The following is a 25,042-nucleotide window of genomic DNA, read 5'->3' on the forward strand; positions in this document are numbered from 1 at the left end:
CACCTGAGCCAGGGGAGCACTACAGTGCATAATGGGACTAAAGAAACCATTAGCTAATTGAGTGACAGACTTGAGCATACAGGGGAGGCTGAAAGGAGCAAGTGTGGCTGGAAAACATATACTGGAATCTGAGCTATAAATAGCAGCATTAGCCACCTCTCCTCTGGGGCCCTCGGGTTTCACTGCAGCAACGCCATCAACTCTACAAAGGGCCTTTCTCTTGCACCAGGTCTTCCCCCGCCTTTTCAGGCACTGCTCAAAAATCAAGAAGCTGATGAAAACATAGGTGTAGTAAGTCAAGTTCCAGAACTAGAACCAGGTTGAGCGTATGAGGCTCACCAACCTCCCTCCACCTCATCCGGCCCTGCCCCATCTGTAATCATGCAGTCCACACGTGCGTAGCGAGCACAGACTCTTCTGGTCAGTGAGATTCAACAGGCACAGAACAGACAAAAAGCTGTGCCCCTGGGTGTTTATATTCTAGATGGGGCAAACAGACACTAGGCAGTGTTTTTTGTTTTTCAAGTAAATTGCATAATCTGTTAGTGGCAAATGCAGTAGAAAAAAAAATGAAAGGAGGGGAAGAGATGAAGAATGCTAGAGGTGGGAGGAGGGTCTGGGGTGATGAGAAAGTCTCACCAGGAAAGTGACAACGGAGCAAAGACTTAGAGAAGGATGAGGCAGGGGAGCCACGTAAGTATCTGGAGGAAGGATACTCCAGGCAGAGAGAGAATAAGACACAGAGGCCCCAGATGGGGGTACGCCTGGCAGATCTGAGGAATGGCAGGGAGGTCAGTGTGGTTGGAGTGGATGAGGAAAGAGAGGATCAGGAGATGAGGGTGGTAGGAAACTGGAAGCTCACAAGGAAGGACTTGGAGCGCTGGCATGGTCGCTGGCGTTTACTCGGCGGGAGACTGGGAGCCACTGGAGGCTCGTGAGCAAGGAAGGGACGTGACTTCTGTTGCAGCACAGTCACTCCAGCTGCAGGAGGAGCAAGAGATGAAGCAGACAAGACCAGGGAGGAAGTCACTGCAGTATTCCAGGCGGGAGCAGCTGGTGGCTTGGGCCAGGCGATGGCAGTGTCATCCGGGAGCAGGGTAGCAGAAGGGAGACTCGCCCTTTTCCCCCTTTCCAGCACGTGTTAGGAAAGCCCCATGGCTCCCCACCGAGCACACTGGTCAGTCCCCACAGGCCCACCAGGCTCTTGGAATCAAAGCTTTGGGCAAATCATAGGCAGGGGCTGCAAAAAGCACAAACGTAGAGCATGGCTGGGGGAAGTCAGATTCAATTATGACCAAGTGGAACATATATAATGAAAATATTCCGATGGCAAGAGACTTTAGTTCCTCCGAAAAAGCCAAAGTCCTGAGCTCATGCTAACTTCAGCAAATGTCCTTCTTCTCTTCTAAGTACCCACTGGTTACCAATACCTTGTTACGCTACTTTATGGAGGTCAACATACAGCCAGTAGGGTTGGAGATTAGAAGCTAGGGGAAAAGAATTAGGAAAATCCTCAAGGACTGTGCCAGGAGATCCCTTTAAAAGCCGGCACACCAGAAGAGACAAGAAGACATAGCGTGCTTCCTGGTGGAAATACGCACCACCTCATTAAAAAGAAAAAAATAAGAACCTGGATCAGATCAAGTCTCTAGATCTAGATCTCAACAGGTATGAGATTACAAGAAACACAGAGGGACAGAGGAACATGTTAAAACACATTTCAGGGACACAAACAGCAAAACCCAATATGTGGGAAACTACAGGACAAACTGTCCAGTTTCTTCAACAATGAATTGTAAGGGATAAAAAGAGGAAGGAGAACATATTGGTTAAAAGAGACTTAAGAAGAAATTCCCTGGCAGTCCAGTGGTTAGGACTCCAAGCTTTCACCGCCAAGGGCCCGGGTTCCACCCCTGGTTGCGGGGGGAGGGGGAGGGACTTAAGAGACTTATCAATCCTCTTTGGATCCTGATTCAAACAAACCAATGGTGGGGGGGAAATAATTTTGAAGACAGCTGGGGAAACATTAAAAACTCTCTGAATATTTGATGAGATAAAATAATTACCATTAAGCTTCTCAGGTATGAAGCTGGTATCATGGTTATGGTTTTTAAGAGCCCTTATCTTTTTTTTTTTTTAAGAGCCCTTATCTTTAAGAGATCTATCCTGAAATATTTGTAAATGAAACGTGTCTGAGATTTATGTGAAAATAACCCCGTGGAGGGTGGGGTGGGAATGGCCACCTGTAGCCCGCTGTGGATCTGAGTGATGGGCACATAGGGGTTCATGGACTATTCTTTCTACTTTTGTGTATTTTGACATTTTCCATAATAGCTTTTCTTTTTCAAGCCAGCATACCTAAAGAACAAGCAGTGTTCTTGTTTGCAAACTAAAAAACTTACACAAATTGAATGTTACATACACATTTTGAAATATGAAAAGGTAGAAAATATACAATCAAGCTGCTTAGGGAGTAGCTCCGACGGTTATTTTCCCTTACTTCAAAGCCTCAGATTTGCAAGCGGCTTCAGTTAATAATTTCCTACTGGGAAGAGTTGTTACGTGCAACAGGGATGACTAATATTTTTCTAAGACTTACTTTTTCCCTTTCCTGACATGGACTTTTTAATATGTTGTTTGCATATGGTACCAATAAGTATAGATAAATAGGGCATGGAAGCTGCCTTCCTCATTCCGACAGAAGAAAAAAACTACATAAACCAGAACTGCCAAACTGTGCCCCTATAATGCAATTCAGTTAAGTCCAGAAGCCCTGCCTGGACAGTTTCAATGCAGTGTATGAAGGAACTTTCTGCTTTAGAATCTTCTGTCATCACTGTCCTTCCCTGCTCTCACACCACCAAAATGTATGTGCATGTATACGCTTATATCTTTTAAGAGAAAAAAAAATTTTCTTCCTAACTCAGAATACAAATGTAAGGATTTACCTGGAAATTTGAGAAAAACAAAACAGGACACAAAGTAGGATACTTTTAAGGGAGACCAAGTGCTCTCGGGCCAAAAGTCTCAGAAGCCCGAGGAAGATGTGATTGATTTGGCCTTAACAGAGCTGTTCAGTGGAACAAACAAACCTCCTTCTTCCGGCCTCCTTCTGCCCTCAATCCCATAGGCCCATCAAAAGAAAGTGAAAATAAACAGGGCATTCATTAACAGGTCAGTGTTCATTCTACACGTAGCTGTGAAACACTGGTGCACAGAGGAACAGAACCGGAGGAAATTCCAGAAGGGCAGAGAGTAAACAGTCTCCTTTCCCTTCCCCGGCTCCCCGTTAACGCAGACACACACAGGCTGGAGGCTACCCCAGGTTTAAAGAGAACACTCTTTCACGTTCCCTTCGCAGTAAAGAAAGCCACAGGCTTCCAGGATTTACTGTTACGATGTCTCTTTGGCTTCCAACCTTAGCCAGAGCCTAACAAGAGAAAGCCTCTTCTACCAAGCTAGAAGCAGGTTGTAGACACTGGAATTCTTGTTGGGGTACCAAGGTTGACTCTGCTTCACCCACCTTCCCTCGGCCCCCATCACTCAAGCCTTGGCAGAGTCTTCCCAGAACACATGGTGTAAGGAAGCGTCTACCTTGGCCTTGAAGCTTCTTCTGTAGGCTGCTGCTGGGAATCAACTCCAAATTAAAGTCTTGGCTGGGGCTTCCCTGGTGGTGCAGTGGTTAAGAATCTGCCTGCCAAAGCAGGGGACACGGGTTCAAGCCCTGGTCCGGGAAGATCCCACATGCCGCGGAGCAACTAAGCCCATGCGCCACAACTACTGAGTCTATGCTCTAGAGCCCGCGTGCCACTACTACTGAGCCCGGGCACTGCAACTACTGAAGCCCGCGCGCCTAGAGCCCGTGCTCCGCAACAGGAGAAGCCACCGCAATGAGAAGCCGCACACCACAACGAAGAGTAGCCCCCGCTCGCCACAACTAGAGAAAGCTCACGTGCAGCAACAAAGACCCAACACAGCCAAAAATAAATAAATAAATAAAAGTTTAAAGTCTTGTTTGACTGAGGGTTGCATTAACTCCTCTAAAAATGAAAAGAGCTTCATTTTACAAAGCCAGTTTGTAAACTTTTATTTTTCTCCTTTTTTTCTTGTGCATTCATTCAAGAAGCATTTTCCGGGCATCCCTTATGTGCCTGACACTGTGCTAGAAGATGGGTTATAATGAAGAAGGAAAATAGACATAGTCTCTGCTTTTAGGAACCCCACAAGTCAGTGGGAGAAACAGAAGTAACTAAATAATGTCACAAAGAAATGTGAAGTTGCAACTGTGAAACAGATTTCATGCAAGAGACCTTACGGTCCCATCAGTGCTGGACATTTGGCCTGGTCAGGGCATCAGGAAAAGTTTCCTGAGGAACTGAAAGCTCAACTGTGATCTGAAGCTTGAAGCAAAGAGCTAGCACGTTGCGGGGTGAAGCAGGTTGGGGAAGAAGACCAGTCAGAGAGGCAGGAGGAAAGTCAGAAAGGAGTCCTGAGAAGGCAGGAAAGGGTGGGCTCCAAAGCATGGATGGAGAGTCTGCCCTTCACATGGGAGGAAGAGGGACGGCTTGCCTCCACCCACAAGAATGATGGAGGAAAGATTAGGCACATGCATCCTCGTGTCAGTACATGACAGATTCATCAGTCATGATCGTCCTTATTTCTCTTGATTCAGGGTCCCAGTGTTCTACAGTCCAAACCCCTGCAGCTACACATGCTTTTCTTCATTTACAAAAAAAAAAAAAAAAAAAATGCACTGACATAGACACTTCAGAACTGGCTATTCACCTGAGTCATCTATCTAATAAGGTACATTATAGACAAAGAGTCCCTCTTGAATCAAGTGAGGGTCCCCTTCACATAGGAAACGAAAAAAAGCCTCATCTGTCTTGGTGAATCTCACTGTCTGTAAAGCTATAGCCTATTTGTAAAGTGATTTAGAGGAAGTAAATACAGATCTGGGAAAGTTGCATCTTTAGGATAAACTGTCAGTTCACATTAATTACTGCGGCCTTGTCATTAGAGCTCCTCTATCCCAAGGCAGGGGTGGTCCTCATCACCCATAAATTCAGAGGATTCCTAGACTAGGCCCATCTGAGCAGCTTATCCATTCTCTGCGCCCTCAGGGAACCTCGGTGACTATACCACCTCTCCCCCTTGCACAGAACTGAGAACATGTTTGTAAACACAGCAGAGAAAGGCTTTCAACGAACAAACCTCCTTTTCAACGGTCTCGGAATAGCGAAATCCAGGAGCCCAGCTAGAAGAGTGCTTTCATGGTTAAGGTTCTGCTTTTAAACAAATCAGCAGAGTGGAGGAATTGGATGAAGGCAGTCAAAAAGCACAAACTTCCAGTTGTAAGATAAATAAGGACCAAGGATGTGATGGACAGCGTGGTGACTACAGTTAACACTGCTGTATGATCTACTGGAAAGATGCAAAGACAGGAAATCCTAAAAGTTCTCATCACAACAAAAAAAACCATTTTTTTTCCTTTATTCTTTTTGTATTTATCTGAGATGATGAAGGTTAACTAAACTTATTGTGGTAATCACTTCACAATAACAAAAAAGTCCCCCTTTTAAAAAATGGCTTTTGAAAAATTACAAATTTCAAATGAGTGAAATATTATGCCACAATTAAGATTTGGATTAATGATTACGAAGAGTGAACAACGTGGAATATCATTTACACTACAATGTTAATTCTAAAAAAAACAAGAACATGAAGTTATAAAAAGCACCCTATTATTAAAACCCTGTAAAAATAAGTATGTAAAGGGGCAAAGAAATAAATGAAGCAGAGAAAATAAGTTGTGTTTGAAGAGTCAGATTATGAAATAAAGGTTTCACTTTTTAAATTTCCATTATCTGCACAGTGAATATGTATTTTTTCTCAATTTCCAATATCAGTTACACATGTATACAGAAGTGTTTACAAATGAAATGACATGATACCTAAGATTTGCTTTCAAATACATCCCCAAAAAGTGGGGGCTAGAGATGAAAGACAACTGGACACGTGGTCCTCATTGTTCAAAGTGGGTAATGGATACAGGATGATTCAGTCATTATATGATTCTCTCTACTTTTATCTACCTTTGAAACTTTCTATAATAAAAAGTTTAAAAATTTCCCCATTTATGCTATATAATATTTGCTCCACAATAAATAACATTAACTTACAATTTTTTAAACATGCTTATTATAAAAAATTCAAGCAGAAATTCAAAATATGAAAAAAAAAAAAAAAGAGATTCAAAATATGATGTAAGCACACACATTCCAAACCGTTTCCCCATGACATAGGTCACTGTCGTCAACTTTGTATGAAGTCATCAGACTTGCAAACACCAGCACAAAAACACACGTATAAACTACACCTGCAAAAGTGAATTCACCCTGGGCCCACAAGTTGTGCCCTTTGACTTGTAAAGTATCCTAAGAATCTTTAAAAATATATACAGAAGCAATCTATCTGTTGAGGAGGGTTTTAGGATTGAGGGAGCAGCACGTTCTAAGGGAATTCAGCCTTTACCACAATGTCCCCGGCTCCAAAAGAATGAATTCATGTAATACACGTGGAAATAAACATGAATCAGTTAATTAACAGCGGGAGGGAGGGAAGACACAGACATCATATTCTGAGAACTGTGTGCCTTGCTGTCCTGTACATAATAAACAGCATCCCCCAGGCCGGGCCTGACGCCAAGGTGAAAATCTCCGCTCTGTACCTGACCGTGGCACTGACCGCACCACGCGTGTAACTGTGGCACTCTTACTCTGATCCAGGATCGCTTTCCCTCCCAACTCACCACTCTCCTACAAGAGTAGGTCTCCTGCTCTAAGAAAAATGCTCCTAGAATCCCAGAAGACCGAAGGAAAAGAGGAAATCATGTACTCCGATGAGCTAAAATGAGGTCTGATCTTCGTATGACCCCAGCAGCCGCGGTGTCTCCCCTGAAGAACCTGGGAGACTGGACGGGCAGGCAGGCGGGAGCCAGTCTCAGGGAACTGGCACAAGGAAGAGGCCCCGTCATCACATGCAATGCTTCAGGGTTGGTTCTTTTTCTGGCAAGCGGAAGGAAACTGCTCATATCCAGGCAACAGTCTCATTTTCCTATCTCCAGACTGAGATGTGCTGGGACTGTAAATGACACACCAGATCTCATATGTTAAAATGATAACATTTGGTATATATTGGACTAAAGAAAATAGATCACTAAAATGAATTTCCCGTTTATTTCTGTTTTTACTTTCTCTAATGTGGCTACTAGAAAACTTTAAATTGTGTCTGTGGCTCACATCACATTTCTACTGGACAGCGCTGCTTGGGCGCCTCCTCCCTGCCGTTTTTGGTCATAATCTTGAGCAGCTGTCTGCCCAGGCCCGGCCGGCCCCGGGGGCCTTCTCTGTGTAACTTGACTGAACTAAGCTTTTTCCTGCCTCCAAGCTTCCTTCAGCCTGGAATGCTTTTCTCCTTGTTGGCCTGGACAATCGCTTGTCATCCTTCTGCAGTTCTGGTGTCACTTCCTCAGGGAAGCCTTCCTTGACACCCCCTGACCCCAGTCTAGGTTAAGTCCTGAATGATATACTCCCAGAGCACCCTGCACTTTCCTCCATCGTATCTGTCACAACTGGAACAGTCTGCACCAGTTATCTGTCCAACGTCCGTCCGCTTTCCTCTCTAGATCCTAAATTCCGAGACTGTCTGCCTTAGTTCACGGCTGCATCTCCGGCATCTAGCCCAGTGCTCAAAGGGATTTACTGTGCAAATGCTGGTAAATAAACTTCACACCCACCCTGCCCCCACCCCCGACCCCGCCGCAGGCCCCTCTCACAACCCTAAGAAAATGCCCGACAGAAAAGAAGGAAATTTCCTGTCACACAAAACCCTGATCCAACACTGACAAATTCATAAGTCTAAAAAGAAAAAAAAAAAAAAAGAAAGAAAGAAAGAAAAGAGGGGAAAACTGTCGGATCAAATACTATGGATTAAAATGCAAAAGTTTTCAATATACCATTAGAAAAAGAAAAAGGGGGACAGCCTCAGCCGGCGTTCGTGTTTTGAGGGGTGGAATCACTCTTTGTTCAAATAGGCATTCCCACGAGGCTGACGGCCCTCCAAAGCCAGTAAGTTTACAGAACACTCTGGAGGCGGCCTTAAACCCCAGGCCACACTGAGGCAGCCACGTACAGGGGATGGCTTTCCTGACAGAAAGCTTTTCTTCTTTTTTCAAGTGAGGTTTCACAAGGCAGCCTCTCAGCCGGTGACACAGAGAGCAGGTCTGTTTTACCCTGCGTTGCAGGGGCCTGTGTGTTTACTTTCGAGACTGCTGGCTAAAAGGACCTTTTCTTTCGACCAGCTCTCCACTGACACCAAAGCCGCGAGCTGGGACCAGCTGTAACTTTGAGAAGCTGGGGGTCTGGGGTCGGGGGAGGGGGTGGCTGTTGGCTTCTTCAGAAATTCCTTGAGGTTCTGGCTTGGCCGTATCTGCCTGAGGTGCACAATGATGGAAAGCAACACACAGGGAGCTTTTCAGAGACTATTAAAGATGGTTTTAAATCCCAATGCCTGGCATCTGGTGCCAATCAAGGAAACAGTAGTCACTGATACAACTGCAACTGGATGGAGGTAAAATGAAACAAAGGCTTGCATTTGGAGGCTGGGGACGGATTCTGCCTGATGCCTCCCCAGAGAGGGCACCCAGCACTACCCTGGTCCTACCTCTGCCTCAGCGGTCAGCCACGACACTGGCCACAAAAACCACAGTCACATAAAAAGATGTTCATCCTCACTAATCGAATTAAATATGTATATCATATATATACTAATATCATATTATTACATTACATTGTATAATATATTATGTTATGTTATATATTATATTATATTATATTATATTATATTATATTATATTATTAGTATCTTCTTTGTGTTCTGGGCACAGGAGTGAGGAGATGTACAAGAGTTAACAAAAACCAAACAGTGCCTGCCCCCATGGAGCTCACATTCTAGTTGTAGAGGCCAATAAGTCAGATAAATAAACAAAATATATATATACTATATGGGGATACTGCTAAAAAGAAAACAAAGCAGGGAAAGGAATAGGGAATGTTGTGTAGGGAGGAACTGAAATTAAGGTGGTTTGGTCAGGGCCACGTGTATGATTCCATTTGTATAAAGTGCCCAGAAAAGGCAAATCTACAGAGACAGGAAGCAGCTTAGTGGTTGCCAGGGGCTGGGGGTGGGAACAGGAGCTAAGTGAGCAGAAGGGATCTTACTGAGGTGGTGGGAAAGTTCACGGTGATGTTGCACACCTTGGTAAAATTAAAAAAAAAACAATCACTGAATTGATCAGGGAAGCCCTCACTGAGGTGACATCTGAGTGGGCTGGAAGGGGGTGAGGGAGAAAGGCAGGAGGACACACAAGGAGGAAATATTTTGGGAAGAAGGTCAGGGCGGTGCAAAGGCCCTGAGGCAAGAGCAGCCGTGGGTTGGAGGAAGAGCACACAGGCCTGTGGGCAGAAGGCGGTTTGGTGACGGTGGAATGATTGAGATGGGGTAACAGAGAGGTGACAGAAAGATCAGGGAAGGCTTTTTAGGCCGTTTGGGAAGGACTTCAGTTTTTACTTTCAGTGAGAAAGGCAACCACTGGAGGAGTGATGTGATTTGACTTATGGGTTGGATCATTCTGGCTGCTGGGCTCAAAAATGAAGTGTAGGGAGACAAAGGCAGATGATGCCGGGAGACCAGTTAGGAGGCCTTTGCCTCCTGAGTCGAGAAGTGGTGGTGACGTGAACATGGGTGATGGCAGCTGTCAGGGTGAGAAATAGTCAGTTCCTCGAAGGTATCGTGAAGGTAATGAGGGCAGGACATGTTGATGGACCAGGTGTGGGTTGTAATAGAAAGAATGGCGTCAAGGAGGACACCCAGGTTTTCAGCCTGAGCAACACCAAATCTCCATCTCCGTTGCCTGAGATGGAAAGCTGATAGCTCAGCTTTTAACATGTTAATTCGAGGATGCTGATTAGACATCTAGAAACACGGTCTCAGGTTGCCCGGAGAAAGGCCCAGGGTGCAAGTCATAGGTGAAGGGACCAAATTTAAAGCCATGAGGCTGGATGAGATCGTGAAAGGAAGAGGTATAAGTTAACAAGTGGATGAAGGACTAAGCCAACTTGGGGTATCCCAATGCTTCTGGACCAGCGAGGAGAAAACCAGCAAAGGAGACTGGAAAAGAGTGACTGGAAAGATAGACAGAACACCAGCAGGGCGTGGTGTCCTGAAAACCAAGTGAAAAGAGTAGGTCAAGGAGGAGGGATGGATTCCTTGTATCCAGTCTGCAAGGCAAGTGAGTTGGAATTGAGAACTGACCCTGGATGGAGTCACACGGAGGTGACCGGAGACCTGGTACAGCATTTGCAGCAAGGCAGCAAGGACAAAAGGTTACCCAGGAGTTCCTCAAGAAGGAAAGGGAGAGGAGAAAAGAAAAGAGATGCAAATTAAAATAACAAAGAGAAATCACTGTCGCAGCCGAACAGACTGGCAGAGGTTAAAAGACTGGCAATGCCCAGCGCCACTGGGGGTAAGGGAAACAAGTACACGTGCACACACACGGTGGGTTGTGTGAACGGGTCCAGTCTTTGCAGCAGACCCAGGCCACGGATATCACAAAACTTGCAGCGTGCCTGCCCTTTGACCCAGCAATGCATGCCTAGGAATTTACTACCCTAAGGGAAAAAAAGGACAGGAGAACAAAGATATCATTACAAGAATTTACTGAAAAGTCTTGCTTGTAGTAGTAAAGACGCAGAAACGGCCAACAATAAAAGATCTGTTAAACTATGGTGCATTCATACCAAAAAACTGCTGCTGTAGCCATTAAAAGGATCTAGTTTCATTGAGGTAGAAAAACTGGGTGGAAAAAAAGCAAGTTATAAAGCAATATGTAGAGTGAGTTCCCAGTTTGGGGAAAAAGTTAGACACTCACACATACATATATATATATATGATTGACATATGATATATGATTGACATACCCCCAAAAAGCTGAGTTGATATATAACAAAATATTAACCGGGTTAGCTCTGAATAAAAAAATTTCCATGTACCTTCTCAATTTTGCTGTGAACCCTAAAATTGCTCTAAAAAACTGCCTTTAAAAAATGCATACATTCATTGGAGTTCATAATAACAGAACAAGATTTGCTAGCTTTGTGGGGGGAAAAAGAAGAATTTCCAGTGATTTTTAACCTTCTCCTTCTTTGGAAGGCAGTATATGCAGAGGGTGCAGGCAAAGGCCCTGAGACCAAAAAGGCCTGGGTTAAATCCCAACTCTGCCACCACCTACTGTGTGATCTTGGGCGAGTTACATAACATCTGCCTATTTCCTCATCAAAGGGGATGGCAGTACAACCTACATTATAGGTATGCAGGAGGATTAAATGGAAAGAATAGATATAGACATAGATAGATAGATAGATAGATAGAGATCAAGAATTCAGAATAATGCCTGGTACATACTTAGCACTCCCAATGTTCTTTGTCTTTTTTTTCAATAAGCATAAAACAACAATAATAATCAGAAAAATAACAGTAACATTTTCGGTTTTAGGAGCATATGTTCCTTTTATTATCAGAAAAAATATTAATAGTCAGCCTCCCCCGCCACATATCCACATGCTCCATATTCTCAGATACAACCAAGTGTGGATCAAAAATATTCAGGAAAAAAAAATTCCAGAAAATTCCCAAAAGCAAATTTTGAACTTGCTGTGCTCCAGCAACTATTTACAAAGCACTTACATTGTATTGGGTATTATAGGTAATCTAGAGATAATTTAAAGTATACGGGGGTATGTACATAGGTAATATGCAAATACTATGCTATTTTATATAAGGGACTTGAGCATCTGCGGATTGTGGTATGGGGGGTGGGGGGGGGCGCATCCCAGAGATACAATTATACTATTTTCAATTTGGGGAGCAAGAGAGAATTTCTCAGAAATCTTCTGTGACTATTCCATGAGACTGAAATAACTAGGTCTTAGTGGTTTACCAGGTTCATAAAAGTAACTACTTGGCTATGCAGAACTGGTTTGGCCATTCTCCCATCAGGCCTAATCAAGGCACTGGAGTTTGTAGCTATGCCCTAAATAAGAGCTCCCTACCAGCTTACAGGACTGTCACATCCTTCCTTTCACTTTTGTCTCTTGCCCGCCTCCTCCTCATCTGAAGAAACAGTGAATAATTTCTCAAACTTAAATTTAAAATTGTTTTTAACTTAGGAGCAATTTTTAAAAATTTTCTCTCTTCTCCCTCTGACTCAGGTTCCAAGGATCAGTGGTTTATTTCTCTTTCAGTTGAAAAACTGGAAAAACAGTGTGGTGTTTACTTTAAAATAAATGCACGCACTGTCTGTCAGGCCTGCCTCCTTGAGATGCATGGCCCACCCACCAGAACACTCCATCCTCATGGAAGAGGGAGGGAGGTGGTGCAGCCCTCGTGACTGGCCTATCTGTTCTTGGAACATAAAGTGCAGTAACAACCCTCTGCTTACAAGATTTTTAAATAAATAGGGAGCTGTTTGCTTTTTCTCCCTCTCTCATTTTTTTTTTTTTTTTTTTTTAATATCTGGGAGACACACATGGGGAAAGAAAACAGACACGCATAGAAAACGAAGAGCATAAGCAAAAAGCTTTTCGAAGGTACTTCATTTTTCACAGTGGTCTGAGTACAGCAATTCTCTAACCGCCTCCTGTGCGTATAGAAATGAGTAAATATGTGGATGACGGTGAGAGCCAGGGTTCTCGTGTGGAAAGGAGGAAAGTTAGGAAGAACTCTGTGGGGTTGAATTAGAATTGGAGATTTCAGCATAAACTCATCACCTTGAATATATAGACACAGAATAGATATTTATGTATGTGTGTGTATACATACAGTCTTTCAGGAAAAATGAAGGCTCAAGAGCCAAGAAAGTTTTGAAGAAAAAGAGCAGTGAGGGGACTTCCCTGGTGGTCCAGTGGTAAAGAATCTGCCTTCCAATGCAGGGGACACAGGTTCAATCCCTGGTCGGGGTACTAAGATCCCACATTCCGCGGGGCAACTAAGCCTGCACGCCAGAGCTCACGCACCTTAACAAGAGAGCCCGCGTGCCACAAACTGCAGAGCCCACACGTTCTGGACCCCCGCGCGCCACAACTAGAGGGAAGCCCGAGCGCGGCAACGAAGAGACAGTGCGCCACAACGAAAGATCTCGCATGCCTCAACGAAGATCCCGCATGCTGCAACTAAGACCCAACGCAGCCAAAAATATAAAAATTAAAAAAAAAAAAGCAGTGAGAAGAGGTATGTCCAACCTGATACTGGCACTCCCTCCAGTGAAAACAGTGACACGGTAAAACCCATAAGGAAAAAATACAACTAGATCCTTGGCCTACAACATACACCAAAAAAAACTCCAGATTGATTAAAGGGTTAAACGTTTAAAAACTAAATAAAGAAAACCAGCACAAGTGTTAGTGTAAGGAAGGTATCTAACTGTATTTTTTCCCAAGTGGTAACTCAGTGGTTCTAAGACTTGAACCGGCATCAGAATGCCCTGGAGCATTTGTTAAAACACACATTGCTGGGCCCCATCCGCAGGTTTTCTGATTCTGTAGGACTGGGAGAGGGCCTGAGAATTTATGTTTCTAATATGTTTCCAGGTGACGCCTATGCTGCTGATCTGGACACCACACTTTGAAAACCACTGGGTTAACCAATGGTGCCAATTTGTTCACCTTTCTTTACTGATTTTAAATGCCACCTTTATCACATAGTAAATTCTATCTATGTTGGATGATGTTTGGAAAAAAATATATGATGGGGACATGTCAAAAGGATACAGGAGCAAGCTTGAAGAGGCATCCACTGGCCAAACCAGGGATAATTTGAGCATCAAAATAATGGCAGTAATAAATTATAACCCATGCATAAAATAAGAATCCATGAGTTGAGACTGATAATACATACCTACATAAAGGAAAAAGAAAAGCTCTTCCTTGCAGCAGTATGCCAACTAATAAATGTAGAAGGAATGACTAAATTGGAAAAACAATTTTGCGACCATCAGAATATTAACTGATACAGACAAAAATCATTAATGAATGCAAAACTAGTAGGTGAAGGTGTGATGAGGAACAGATATTTACATAGTCTCAAAGTATGGTATCTCCCCATAAAAAACTTCTTAGTTATAAAGAGAAAATAGTCATTTTACAGTGGAGAACCTGGCAGACACAACCCTAACCCAAGGGTCAAAGTTCACATCATCAATAATGAAACAAGCTGAGTTGTGTGCCCCCTGATCTGACACACTGAGAAGGACGCAACATCGCTTCTGGAATGCTCCTGCCAAAAATGTGTAGTACTCTGAATCCAAACTGAGGAGATTCTACAAAAAGACAGCCTGAACTCTTTAACAATGACAGTGTCATCAAAGACAAAAATAGGCTGAGGAACTGACCCCAGATTTAAGGACAACCAAATGTAATGCACAATCTTGCATGGGATCCTGGAAATCACCTGAAGTGCATTTTTGCAACAATTAGAAAATACGAATTATATAACAATACTGTAAAAATGTTAGATTTCTTGACTAGGTTCTTTATAGTGGTTAGGCAAGATAATATGCTTCTTAGGAAATACACATTTAAATATTCAGGGATAAAGACGTATAAGATTTATAAATTAAAATGATTCGGCAAATCACCATACATGCATATACAGACATACAGACGATGTTAAGGCAAATGCATCAAAATATCACCACATGGATGAAGAGTATAGGGGAGTTCTTTGTCCTAGCCTTGTAACTTGTCTCCGAATTTGAAATTGTTTTAAAATAAAGAAGTTTGGATTTTTTTTTTTTAATCTACTTCAAGCCATATTTCCCTCCTTGAAAGCAGAACAATCTGGCAGTGCCAAGATCTGCAGTGTTGATGAGTCCAACTACTAGAGAGGAGAGCTACAAGAGAAAAGTGGGTCTCAGCTCCTATCTGCTACCAAGCTAGAAAGAAATGAAGATCATCCAGTGGGCGGGTACGGATGAAACATGCTGGTGACTACTGGGGGATGGGGATTATGTTTGAAAATTCCCCTAATAAAAAGGTTTTTAGGGCTTCCCTGGTGGCGCAGTGGTTGAGAATTTGCCCGCCAATGCAGGGGACACGGGTTCGAGCCCTGGTCTGGGAAGATTCCACATGCCGCCGAGCAACTAGACCCGTGAGCCACAACTACTGAGCCTGCACGTCTGGAGCCTGTGCTCTGCAACAAGAGAGGCCGCGACAGTGAGAGGCCCGCGCACCGCGATGAAGAGTGGCCCCCACTCGCCGCAACTAGAGAAAGCCCTCGCACAGAAACGAAGGCCCAACACAGCCAAAAATAATAAATAAATAAATAAATAAATAATTTTTTAAAAAAAAAGGTTTTTAAAGATCGGTATTCAGGGGACTTCCCTGGTGGCCCAGTGGCTAAGACTCTGTGCTCCCAGGGGCTGGGGTTCGATCCCTGGTCAGGGAACTAGATCCCACCTGCCGCAACTAAGAGTTCGCATGCCGCAACTAAAGATTTTCCAGGCAGCAACAAAGATCCCACGTGCTGCAACTAAGACCCAGCGCAGATAAATTAATTAATTAATTAATTTTAAATTGGTATTCATTCAATTTTTTAAAAAATAAATTTTATTTTTTTTAATTTTTTTATTTTTTAAAGCATTGGTTCTTCGGGGACTTACCATTTTTTTTAAGATTTATTTATTTTTATTTTTATTTTTTTTTTAATTTTATTTATTTTTTCTTTAGTTTTTGGCTGCGTCGGGTCCTAGGTGCGGTACACAGGATCTTCACTGCGGCATGAGGGATTTTTTGTTGCAGCTCGCGTGCTTGTCTCTAGTTGTGGCATGTGGGTTTTCTCTCTCTAGTTGTGGTGCATGGCCTCTGTAGTTTGCAGCATGCAGGCCCTCTAGTTGTGGTGTGCAGGCTCAGTAGTTGTGGCGCGCGGGCTTAGTTGCCCCGCAGCATGTGGGATCTTAGTGCCCCGACCAGAGACTGAACCCCTGTTCCCTGCATTGGAAGGCAGATTCTTTACCACTGGACCACCAGGGAAGTCCCAAAAAAATAAATTTTAAGAAAAGCAATAGTCAAACTCAAAAGCTGGCTTTCACACAGAGATGACTAGAACCATCCTTAAGAGCCAAACCAGGACTTATGGCCAAGCCCTCTGTGCAGCCACAGCCAGGTCAATGTCCCTGCGGAGCCAGCCAAGGCTGACCATTATGTAACTGCCGGACTTGAGTAAAACCCTCCACTGCAGCATCCCTCGGCCAGGGGGAGGCAGGAAACATCAGCTGGGTCTCCCAGTCAACCTCCAAGTCCACCCAGGGGAAAACAAGGGAGCAAATGAAAGAATGATGTCCCATGGAGCAAAAAAACACCAGGTGGGGCAACTGCTACCCGTCACTGCCTTTCCCAGGAAAAGTGGTTTCAGGAAGACCCGGCCACAATGAGAGGAGTCACCTCACCTACTGTGACCCACTACCCTACGAAACCGTATTCATACTTAGACACCACTCTGGAAACATTTCCCGCCCAGCAGCTCCCCAAGGAGAGCAGGCTCCAAGACCGTGGTGCTGAAAAACGTCCCATGTTAATACTGGCCTCCCCACTCCACACCCGCAAAGCTTTTGCATTTGTCCAGTCTTAGAATTCTCTCTTGGAACACCCTCAGGGCTGCCTCCCATTTAGGCAAGGAGGTCCCATATCAGGAAACTGGGTCTCTGCTGTCCATCTCTGGAATTTGTACCTCCCAATCTTTGGGAAGGAAAGTATCAGAGGAGACAGAATAATAACTACCATTACTACTACTACTACTACTATAGTACGAACATGTGTCACATACTGTTGTTAGCTCACTTAATCTCAAAACAATATTTTACAGACAAGGAAACAGAAGCACTGAGAAGTTAAGTGTCTGATGTACAAAGTTGGTAGAATCAGGATTCAAACCCCGGGAGTCCGACTCCAGAGTCTACATGTTCTTAACCACTTTTCTACATGACAGATTTGCAATCATCAGAAACAGCCTTGCTCTATACAGAAGGCTTTAGGAAACACAGCCAGAATATTACCTATATTGTCATCCTAGATTTGTTTTTCTAAGAAAAAGCAGCCCACTGCCCAAATTTTCCATCAGATTCGGATCTGATGTGCCTCACTACTCAACCCAGCCACACACTCAAAGTGCTAAGGCTGGCATCAGCAAGAGCACTAGAAGCTGCAGCCACTGCCACAAGCAACACAGCCCCTGGGAGCCATAGGAAACATCCTCCTGAATCACTCTGGGCTCAAAGAGAAAATCACAAGAGCAATTACAAAAAAGGAGCAGAACACAGCAAAATGTAGGGGATGGCAAATTGGTTCTCTACCAGACAGTCTCTACTAAAGCTAAACATACATCCACCCTATGAAACAAGTCCCCAAGATAGATATAGATAGATAGACACATAGATAGATAGATTTAACAGAAGTGTATGTCTGTGTCTTCCAAAATACATGTATAAGAATGTTCACAGCAGTTTTCTCATGATGGCTAAAAACTGGAACTAACCCAAATGTCTACCAACAGGAGATGAGACAAATAAATTGTGGTATATTCATACAATAGGATACCATACTCCAGTAAAAAAAACAAACTCTCATTACATGCAAAAGCCCAGATGAATTTCACAGATAAAATGAAGAGCCAGGCACGAGAAAACATATTGATTTCACTGATATAAAATTCAAGAATAGGCAAAACTAATCAATAGTGATCAATAGTGATAAAATTCAGAATAGTTGTTATCTCAGGGCAGGGCAAGCAAGGGACATGGGGAAATTTCTGGGGTTCTGGGAATGTTCTATCTCTTGATCTGAGTGGTGATTATACAGATGTGAACACATGTAAATATTCATTGAGCTGTCTCACTTAAGATTTGTGCACTTTTCTTTAACAGAAAAAAATCTGAATACCAAGTGGGGTAAAAATCAAAGACAAATTTAAAGCAAGAATGTTTTTATTATTAAATAAGACAGGACAAAAATAAATGCACTAAGCTTTCAACTCAAAAAGCTATAAATGACTGACTATTGAATAAATAAATAAAGCAAAAAGATGAAAAAGGTTAACAAAGTTAAAAATAGAAATTAACATTAGAAAACATGGTATAATTGATAAATAAGTCCAAGTAGTTGTCCTGTGAAAAATAAATCAAAAGCCAAAAGTTAAAACAAAAATGTTTATGCCAGTCAAGAAAAAAAAATGGGGAAAAAACACACAAATACCAACATTTTTAAGTGAGAAAAATTAAAAACATTTTAAAAAATGAGAATGTTATCTCAAATCTTTATATTAATAATTTGAATATCTCATGAAACAGTTTTCTCAGAAAATATGAATTAACAAAATTGACACAAGATAAATCAGAAAAGCTGAACAAACCAATCATTATGGGGAAAAAACTGAAAAAGTCATCAAAGAATTATTTCAGAGAAAGCTGCCAGACCTAGTTGGTTTTATGCGTGAGCTCTTTCCTGCACTCATGGAACAGATAATTCCCATGTTATAGAGTCTATTCCTGAAGTTGGAAAGCACTTCAATTTACTTTATAAAATTAGCCTAGCCTTGATTCCAAAGCTGACAAAAATAGTACAAAACTACAAACAAATGTCACTTATGAATTAGATGGAAAACCCCCAAATAAAATATGAACAAGTAATTCTAAAAAAATTTTCCAGGAATAATTTACCATGAGCAATTAGGTATATTCTAGAAATTCTAAGGTTGTTACTACAAGGAAATTAATATAATACATTGAAAGGAGAAACATCATATAATTATCCCAATGGTTGCTTAAAAGCTATTTGCTGCATGCTGCAACTAAAAGATCTCGCGTGCCACAACTAAGACCCAACGCAGCCAAATAAATAAATATTTTTTTAAAGATAAAATAAAAGCTATTTGCTCAAAATTCAACCCTTATCCGGATTTTTTTAAAAAGACAACAATGATTAGTAAATCAAGAAGACAGGTTACCAACTAATACCCAGCCTGACACCTAAAGAAGTCACTATAAGCTTGGTTATTAGGGGAGAATGCCCACTCCATCACCACTAAAACAGGAAGTTGTATACAAAGCAACTAACAAAGAAAAAGAAGTAAAATTATCTCCTAAGATGATCAAAATTATCAATCTTAGAAACCACATAAACGTCTACCAAGAAAATCCAAAAGAAACTGCTGAAAACCTATACTAAGAATTCAGCAAGTGACTGATTATATAAAAGAAAATACAGAAACTAATAGTCATATACCAACAACACTAAGTTAGAAGACATAATAGAAAAAGATCCCACTGAAAATAATATCAAAGCTTCTTTAAAAACTAAAAGAATCTATCTGAAGATAACTTCAAAATGATTTGAGTGAATTTAGAGACATTCCATGTTCCTGGTATGAAAATTCTCCATAAAGAAACTTTACATATGATAGATTCCAACAAAAATCTCAAGGCATTAGGGGTAGGAGAATAGGAAGAGGGGAGAACCTGACAAAATAATTTAAAATTCATGTGATGGTGTCATCCACGCAAAGAAAAGAGGCAGGAAGATTTTGAAAAGAAGAGAAACTTGAACTGTCAGATATTAAAAACATAACAAAATGTTATACTAGCTAAGACAGAGTGATTTGAAAAGGCTGATAAAAAACAACAATGAATGGAAAGTCCCCAAACAGGCACAAATATACATATGTTTTTAATATATGCTTAAGGTAGCAACTCAGATCACTGGGGATATAGATAGGTTATTTAATAAGTAGTGCTAAAGTAATCGGTTAACTATTTACGAAAAATTAAATTAGATCCCTACTCACACTGTACACAAAAATAAATTCATTTGGATGAAGAATTAAATTAAAAAAATAAAATCACAGTGAACTAGGGGAAAATAGAGGTGATCATTTACCTGATCTCAGAATAAAGGAAAGCCTTCCAAAACGTAAAAGAAAAGGCTGAAACTATAAAAGGTAACAGACTTGACTACAGAAAGTTTAAAACATCTGTATGGAAAAAGGAAAAAAAAAAAAGCCTGATAAATTAAAATGCAAATGAAAAACTGGGAAAACACAAATTACAAGACAAAGAATAACAGCCTTAACATATAAAGAGCTCTCTCAAAACCAAAAGAGAAAAATGCACATTTCAGTATAAAAATGAGCAAAGGACATTAATAAGGCAATAAACACACTTTAAAAACATTCAGTCTCCTTGAGTAAATTACAGCTTTAAAAAACGTAGAGTGGAGGTGGGGGGACTTCAAAGACATAACCACCAAATGCCATGAGGGGACCTTGCCCAAATCCAGGTTGGGGCAAACCAACTGTAAAACAACACTTTGAGATAGATGGTGAAATAGAATACGAACTGGGTATTAGGTGATAATGAGGAATTCATGTAAATATTGCCAGGTGTGATAATGGTACAGTAATTATGTAAAAAAAGTCCTTTTTTAATGAGATGCATGCTGAAGAATCTAGGATAAAAGGTTGAAACACCTGTAATTTACTTTAAATACTGCAACCAAAAAGAAATAGATGAAGCAAATCTGGCAAAATGTTAATTATAAAATAGGCTAAAAATATATATATATATCATATATATATATATATATATCATATATATATATATATATATATATTTTTTTTTTTTTTTTTTTTTTTTTACAAATAAATCCAATAACTGCCAAAGTGCAATAGAAACCAGCCATCTCGGCTACAGCTGATGGAAGGATAAATGGGTAGAACTTTTCTGGAGGGTAATCTGGCAATATGTGTCCAAAACCTTGAAAAATGTTTCAATCCAGCAAGTCTATGTTCAATAATTTAACACAAATTTTTAACAATTGGTACAAAGATTTGTAAACTTATAAGTTTATCAAAATAGCATTATTTGTGACTGTGAAATACTGAAAACTACCCAACTGTTCAACCTTAAATTTTCACACAGCCATCTGATAAGACTACTACCAGACAGTCATCAAAAACTGACTTTTGAGGAACAACTAAATATTTTATGGTACAACAGCTATGGAAAACAGTATGGCGGTTCCTCAAAAAATTAAAATAGAATTACCATGTGATGCAGCTATTCTACTTCTGAATATATTATCCAAAAGAATTGAAAGCAGGGACTTGAAGAGATATTTGGACACCCATGTTCACCAACGTCCTTGGATGGATGAAAGGATCAACAAAATGCGGCATACAATGGAATATTATTCGGCATTAAAAAGGTAATTCCGGGGACTTCCCTGGTGGCGCAGTGGTTAAGAATCTGCCTGCCAATGCAGGGGACACGGGTTCGAGCCCTGGTCCGGGAAGATCCCACATGCCGCGGAGCAACTCAGCCCGTGCGCCACAACTACTAAGCCTGCACTCTAGAGCCCACGTGCCACAATTACTGAAGCCTGCGCGCCTGGAGCCCGTGCTCTGCAACAAGAGAAGCCACCGCAAAGAGAAGCCCGCGCACTGCAACAAACAGCAGCCCCCGCGCACAGCAACAAAGACCCAACGCAGCCATAAATAAATAAATATTTTTTAAAAGGGGATTCTGGGAATTCCCTGGTGGTCCTGTGGTTAGGACTCCGCGCTCCCTGCCGAGGGCCCGGGTTCAATCCCTGGTCAGGTAACTAAGATCCCACAAGCCGTGCAGTGTGGCCAAAATAAAATAAAATAAAATTTAAAAAGAAAGAAAAAAAAGGTGATTCTGATACGTACCATGTGAAAGAGGCTTAAGGACATTATGCTGAGTGAAAGAAGCCAGACACAAAAGGGTAAATACTGTATGACGCCACTGGTATGGAGTACCTAGAGCAAGCAGATTCACAGGGACGGAGAGTTGAACGGTGTGGGTTGAGAGAAGGGAGGGAGTTACTGTTTAATGGGTACAGAGTTTGCGTTTAGCAAGATGAAAAAGTCCTGGAGACGGATGGAGGTGATGGCTGCAGAATCCTGTCAATGTACTTAATGCCACTGCACTGTACATTTAAAAATGGCTAAGATGGTAAGTTTTACGTTATGTGTTTTTTTAATCACAATTAAAAATAAAGATATAGTAATACATTTTAAAGAGAAAAATGCATGTTGCAAAATAAGTTCATGTATGATCTCAATTTTGTTTCACTGATGTCTTAAATATTAATACACTGCACACAGGGAAAAAAAGCTCAGAAAGGCATATATCAAAATGCTAACAATAATTATCACTAGGTACTGTGCTTCCAGGAGAATTTTATTTTCTTTGTGTGTCTGTGTGCTTTTTTGTGTGATTCCCAATTTTTCAACAATTACTTTTGTAATTGAAAGCAAAAGTATGCCAACTGGACAAATGAAAAAGGAGAGAAAAGGACACTCAATGTCGGTTGCTGGTCCTAATGTGAGAATGCCCACAAGTCTATTTCCAAATGACATAGTAAATATAATCCCCCTTGAGAATCAAATTATAAAAGGCAGGCTAGCATTTGGGAAAATAAAGACCGACTCAGAAGACAGAGCAGCGGGGTGTTCCCTGCAGAATTAGAATAGAGGCAGATCCTCATTTCAGACGATTCCAGAGTCCAGAGTGGGTTCACCACATCAGTGCATGCCCAGCAGAAAGGAAAAGACCGGGGGAGCCTCACACACCACTCAAGAGGCCCATCGGAAAGGACAGGCTCAGAAAGGAAAGACCCTTGAATCAAGCAGCACTCTCCCTGGGACTCAGGGCTCCCCACCCACACATCTCTCTTAAACTAAATCCACGTTCAGAAAATATTTGCTAGACAGCACATGTCAAGAAAAGAAGGAGCCTTTCTTTCTGTGGCATTCCCTCGCCACATCTGGTACTGCTCTGAATAGAGGCTTTATGAGGGAGGATCCAGATACCTCAGCCACGAGTTACTCCACTGACCACAAACAGCAATAAACAGACGTGAGGATTTAGATTTCCGTGCAGCCGAGGCATGCTGAATAATCATGATAGAGCTTCCACTGCATTCCAACATCCAGGAAATGTTTATCGAGCGCCTTCTAAGCACAGGGCACCATTTGTAACACCATTCCACGCAGACAGGCAGGCACACATGTACACACCCACCCACAGACGAAGCTCCTTTGTTGTGTTTGAGGGATCAGACTAGGAATGTAATGATTTAGGCTGGAGGCATTTGACAGTTTGATTCTACACGTCACACATCAGGATCAGGAAAAGAGGGGCAGAGGGAAAGTATGCATCCCTGAGGAAGGATCAAGGGGGAGATATCAGTGCATCCCACCACTAGGGGCCCTGGACCAAGGGGCTGAGTTCTGCAATAGAGGCAGAGAGTAGCTCTCAGCCTTCCTAGAACTCCACGGACCACATCCACGGGGAGTACAGTAACCGCAGCCTCTGGTCCTGGAGGAAACTGCATCAGCAGGTTTAGCCACCATGTGAGAGAAATCCATGCCTTCACATTCTTTTCCCCACCCCCACAAATGAATGACGTCAGGTACCCCTTCCTTGTACATACTTTTGCCCCCATTGTTCTTCAGGACATTGGAGAGGTTGACAGAGGCGGTGCCTAGCAGTTCATTTCTCAAGGTGTGGCAGCTCCAGACCTTCAAATCTAAATGACTCTGGGCCGTGACATTCCTGGAAAACAAATACTTGATTCATCATACCCAAGCAGATCAGTCACTCCTGTAACTTAGAAGAAAACAGAGAAACTACACTGCTGACATCTTGAAGGTGGGGGGAACCCCAAAGAGGAAGACACTCACATATACCCTTTCCCCCCCAGACCTGACCCTGTAACCATCCAGCTAACAGTGAACACTCTGTGAGCTCGATGATGTAGAAACACCGGAAGAGAAGGTGCCTCGTGTACCAAAGGCGGAAGGACTAGAGGCGGCTACAGGGAACCTGGATCTCCCACAACCCCTTCCTCTATTCCCCCGGGGGGCTGCATTCGGAGAGAAGGGGTTTTCTCTTACAAAATGATGATCTCGTTCCAGAGAAGCTCCGAGCTCCCAATTCGCTTCCCAGTCTTCTTCGTCTCACTGGGGAGTCCATCCACTGCCACTTCCACAAACGAGTTAATTCGAGGTTGACGACTATGCACCTTGGGCTTTGCTGACACCACTGGACAGGAAAGACAGAAGTCAAGGATGAGTCAGAGGGCTCCCAGCTGCCCCCCTGTGGCAGATGTTCTCTCTCTTTTTTGTTGTTTCTTTTAAAAAAGAAATTTTGTCTTTTCCTCATTCTAAAAAGACTTCTTTTTTAATGTGAGGATATAAAAATAGCATAAGAAAAGAAGCATAAGAAAAAAAATCACTCCTAACCCAAAAACACTGGGATAATTATCATTAAGATGTTGGTAAATACAGACTTCCTAGACTTTCATCTTTTATGTCTCCAATTCTTTAAAAATTCCTCTCCCCCCAAAATCCATTTTAAAAAGCTGCAACATAAGCCCATTACAAGCATACACCATAATTTAGTCAACTATTCTTTCATTGTTGAATAAATTGCTTCCAACTTTTGGCTCGGGGAAAATGACCACAAACGTATATAGTATTTGCATGCATTTCTGAGTATTCTTCCAAAGGATATGAACATTTTTTAAAGTTCTTAAAACTGCTCAGTTCCTTTCTAAACCCATGTAGACACCTATCAGCACTATAGGAATATATCCATTTCACCAAACACTGCATAGCACTGAGTACTATGTTTTTTTCACCCTTTGCAAATCATGTAGGTAAAAAAAAAAAATAGTATAAAGATAATAGCTAAGAGTTAATGAGCACTTATTACAGATACTATACTATGCACACATTATCTAACTGAATCCTTACAATGAGGCAAGAAATACATCGTCACTCCATTTCACCCACGAGGAAACATGCTTGGGGAAGCTAGGTCATTGCCCCAGGCTACACATCCAGGGAGCTT

At 42.0% G+C, this 25,042-nt stretch overlaps 1 protein-coding gene across 2 annotated transcripts in view; it reads right to left on the bottom strand.

Moving 5' to 3' along the window:
* WWP2 (WW domain containing E3 ubiquitin protein ligase 2) overlaps nt 1-25,042 on the bottom strand; it is a 145,108-nt gene that overhangs the window by 89,753 nt on the left and 30,313 nt on the right. For both annotated transcript variants that reach the window (XM_068529455.1, XM_068529454.1), the window contains exons 3-4: nt 24,085-24,232; nt 23,622-23,743 (exon numbers count right to left, since the gene is read on the bottom strand). In XM_068529455.1, coding sequence (XP_068385556.1) covers nt 23,622-23,743; nt 24,085-24,232 — 270 coding nt within the window. The remainder of the gene's footprint in view (nt 1-23,621; nt 23,744-24,084; nt 24,233-25,042) is intronic.

The sequence above is a fragment of the Eschrichtius robustus genome, chromosome 19 (assembly GCF_028021215.1).
Source record: "Eschrichtius robustus isolate mEscRob2 chromosome 19, mEscRob2.pri, whole genome shotgun sequence".
Classification (NCBI taxonomy): domain Eukaryota; kingdom Metazoa; phylum Chordata; class Mammalia; order Artiodactyla; family Eschrichtiidae; genus Eschrichtius; species Eschrichtius robustus.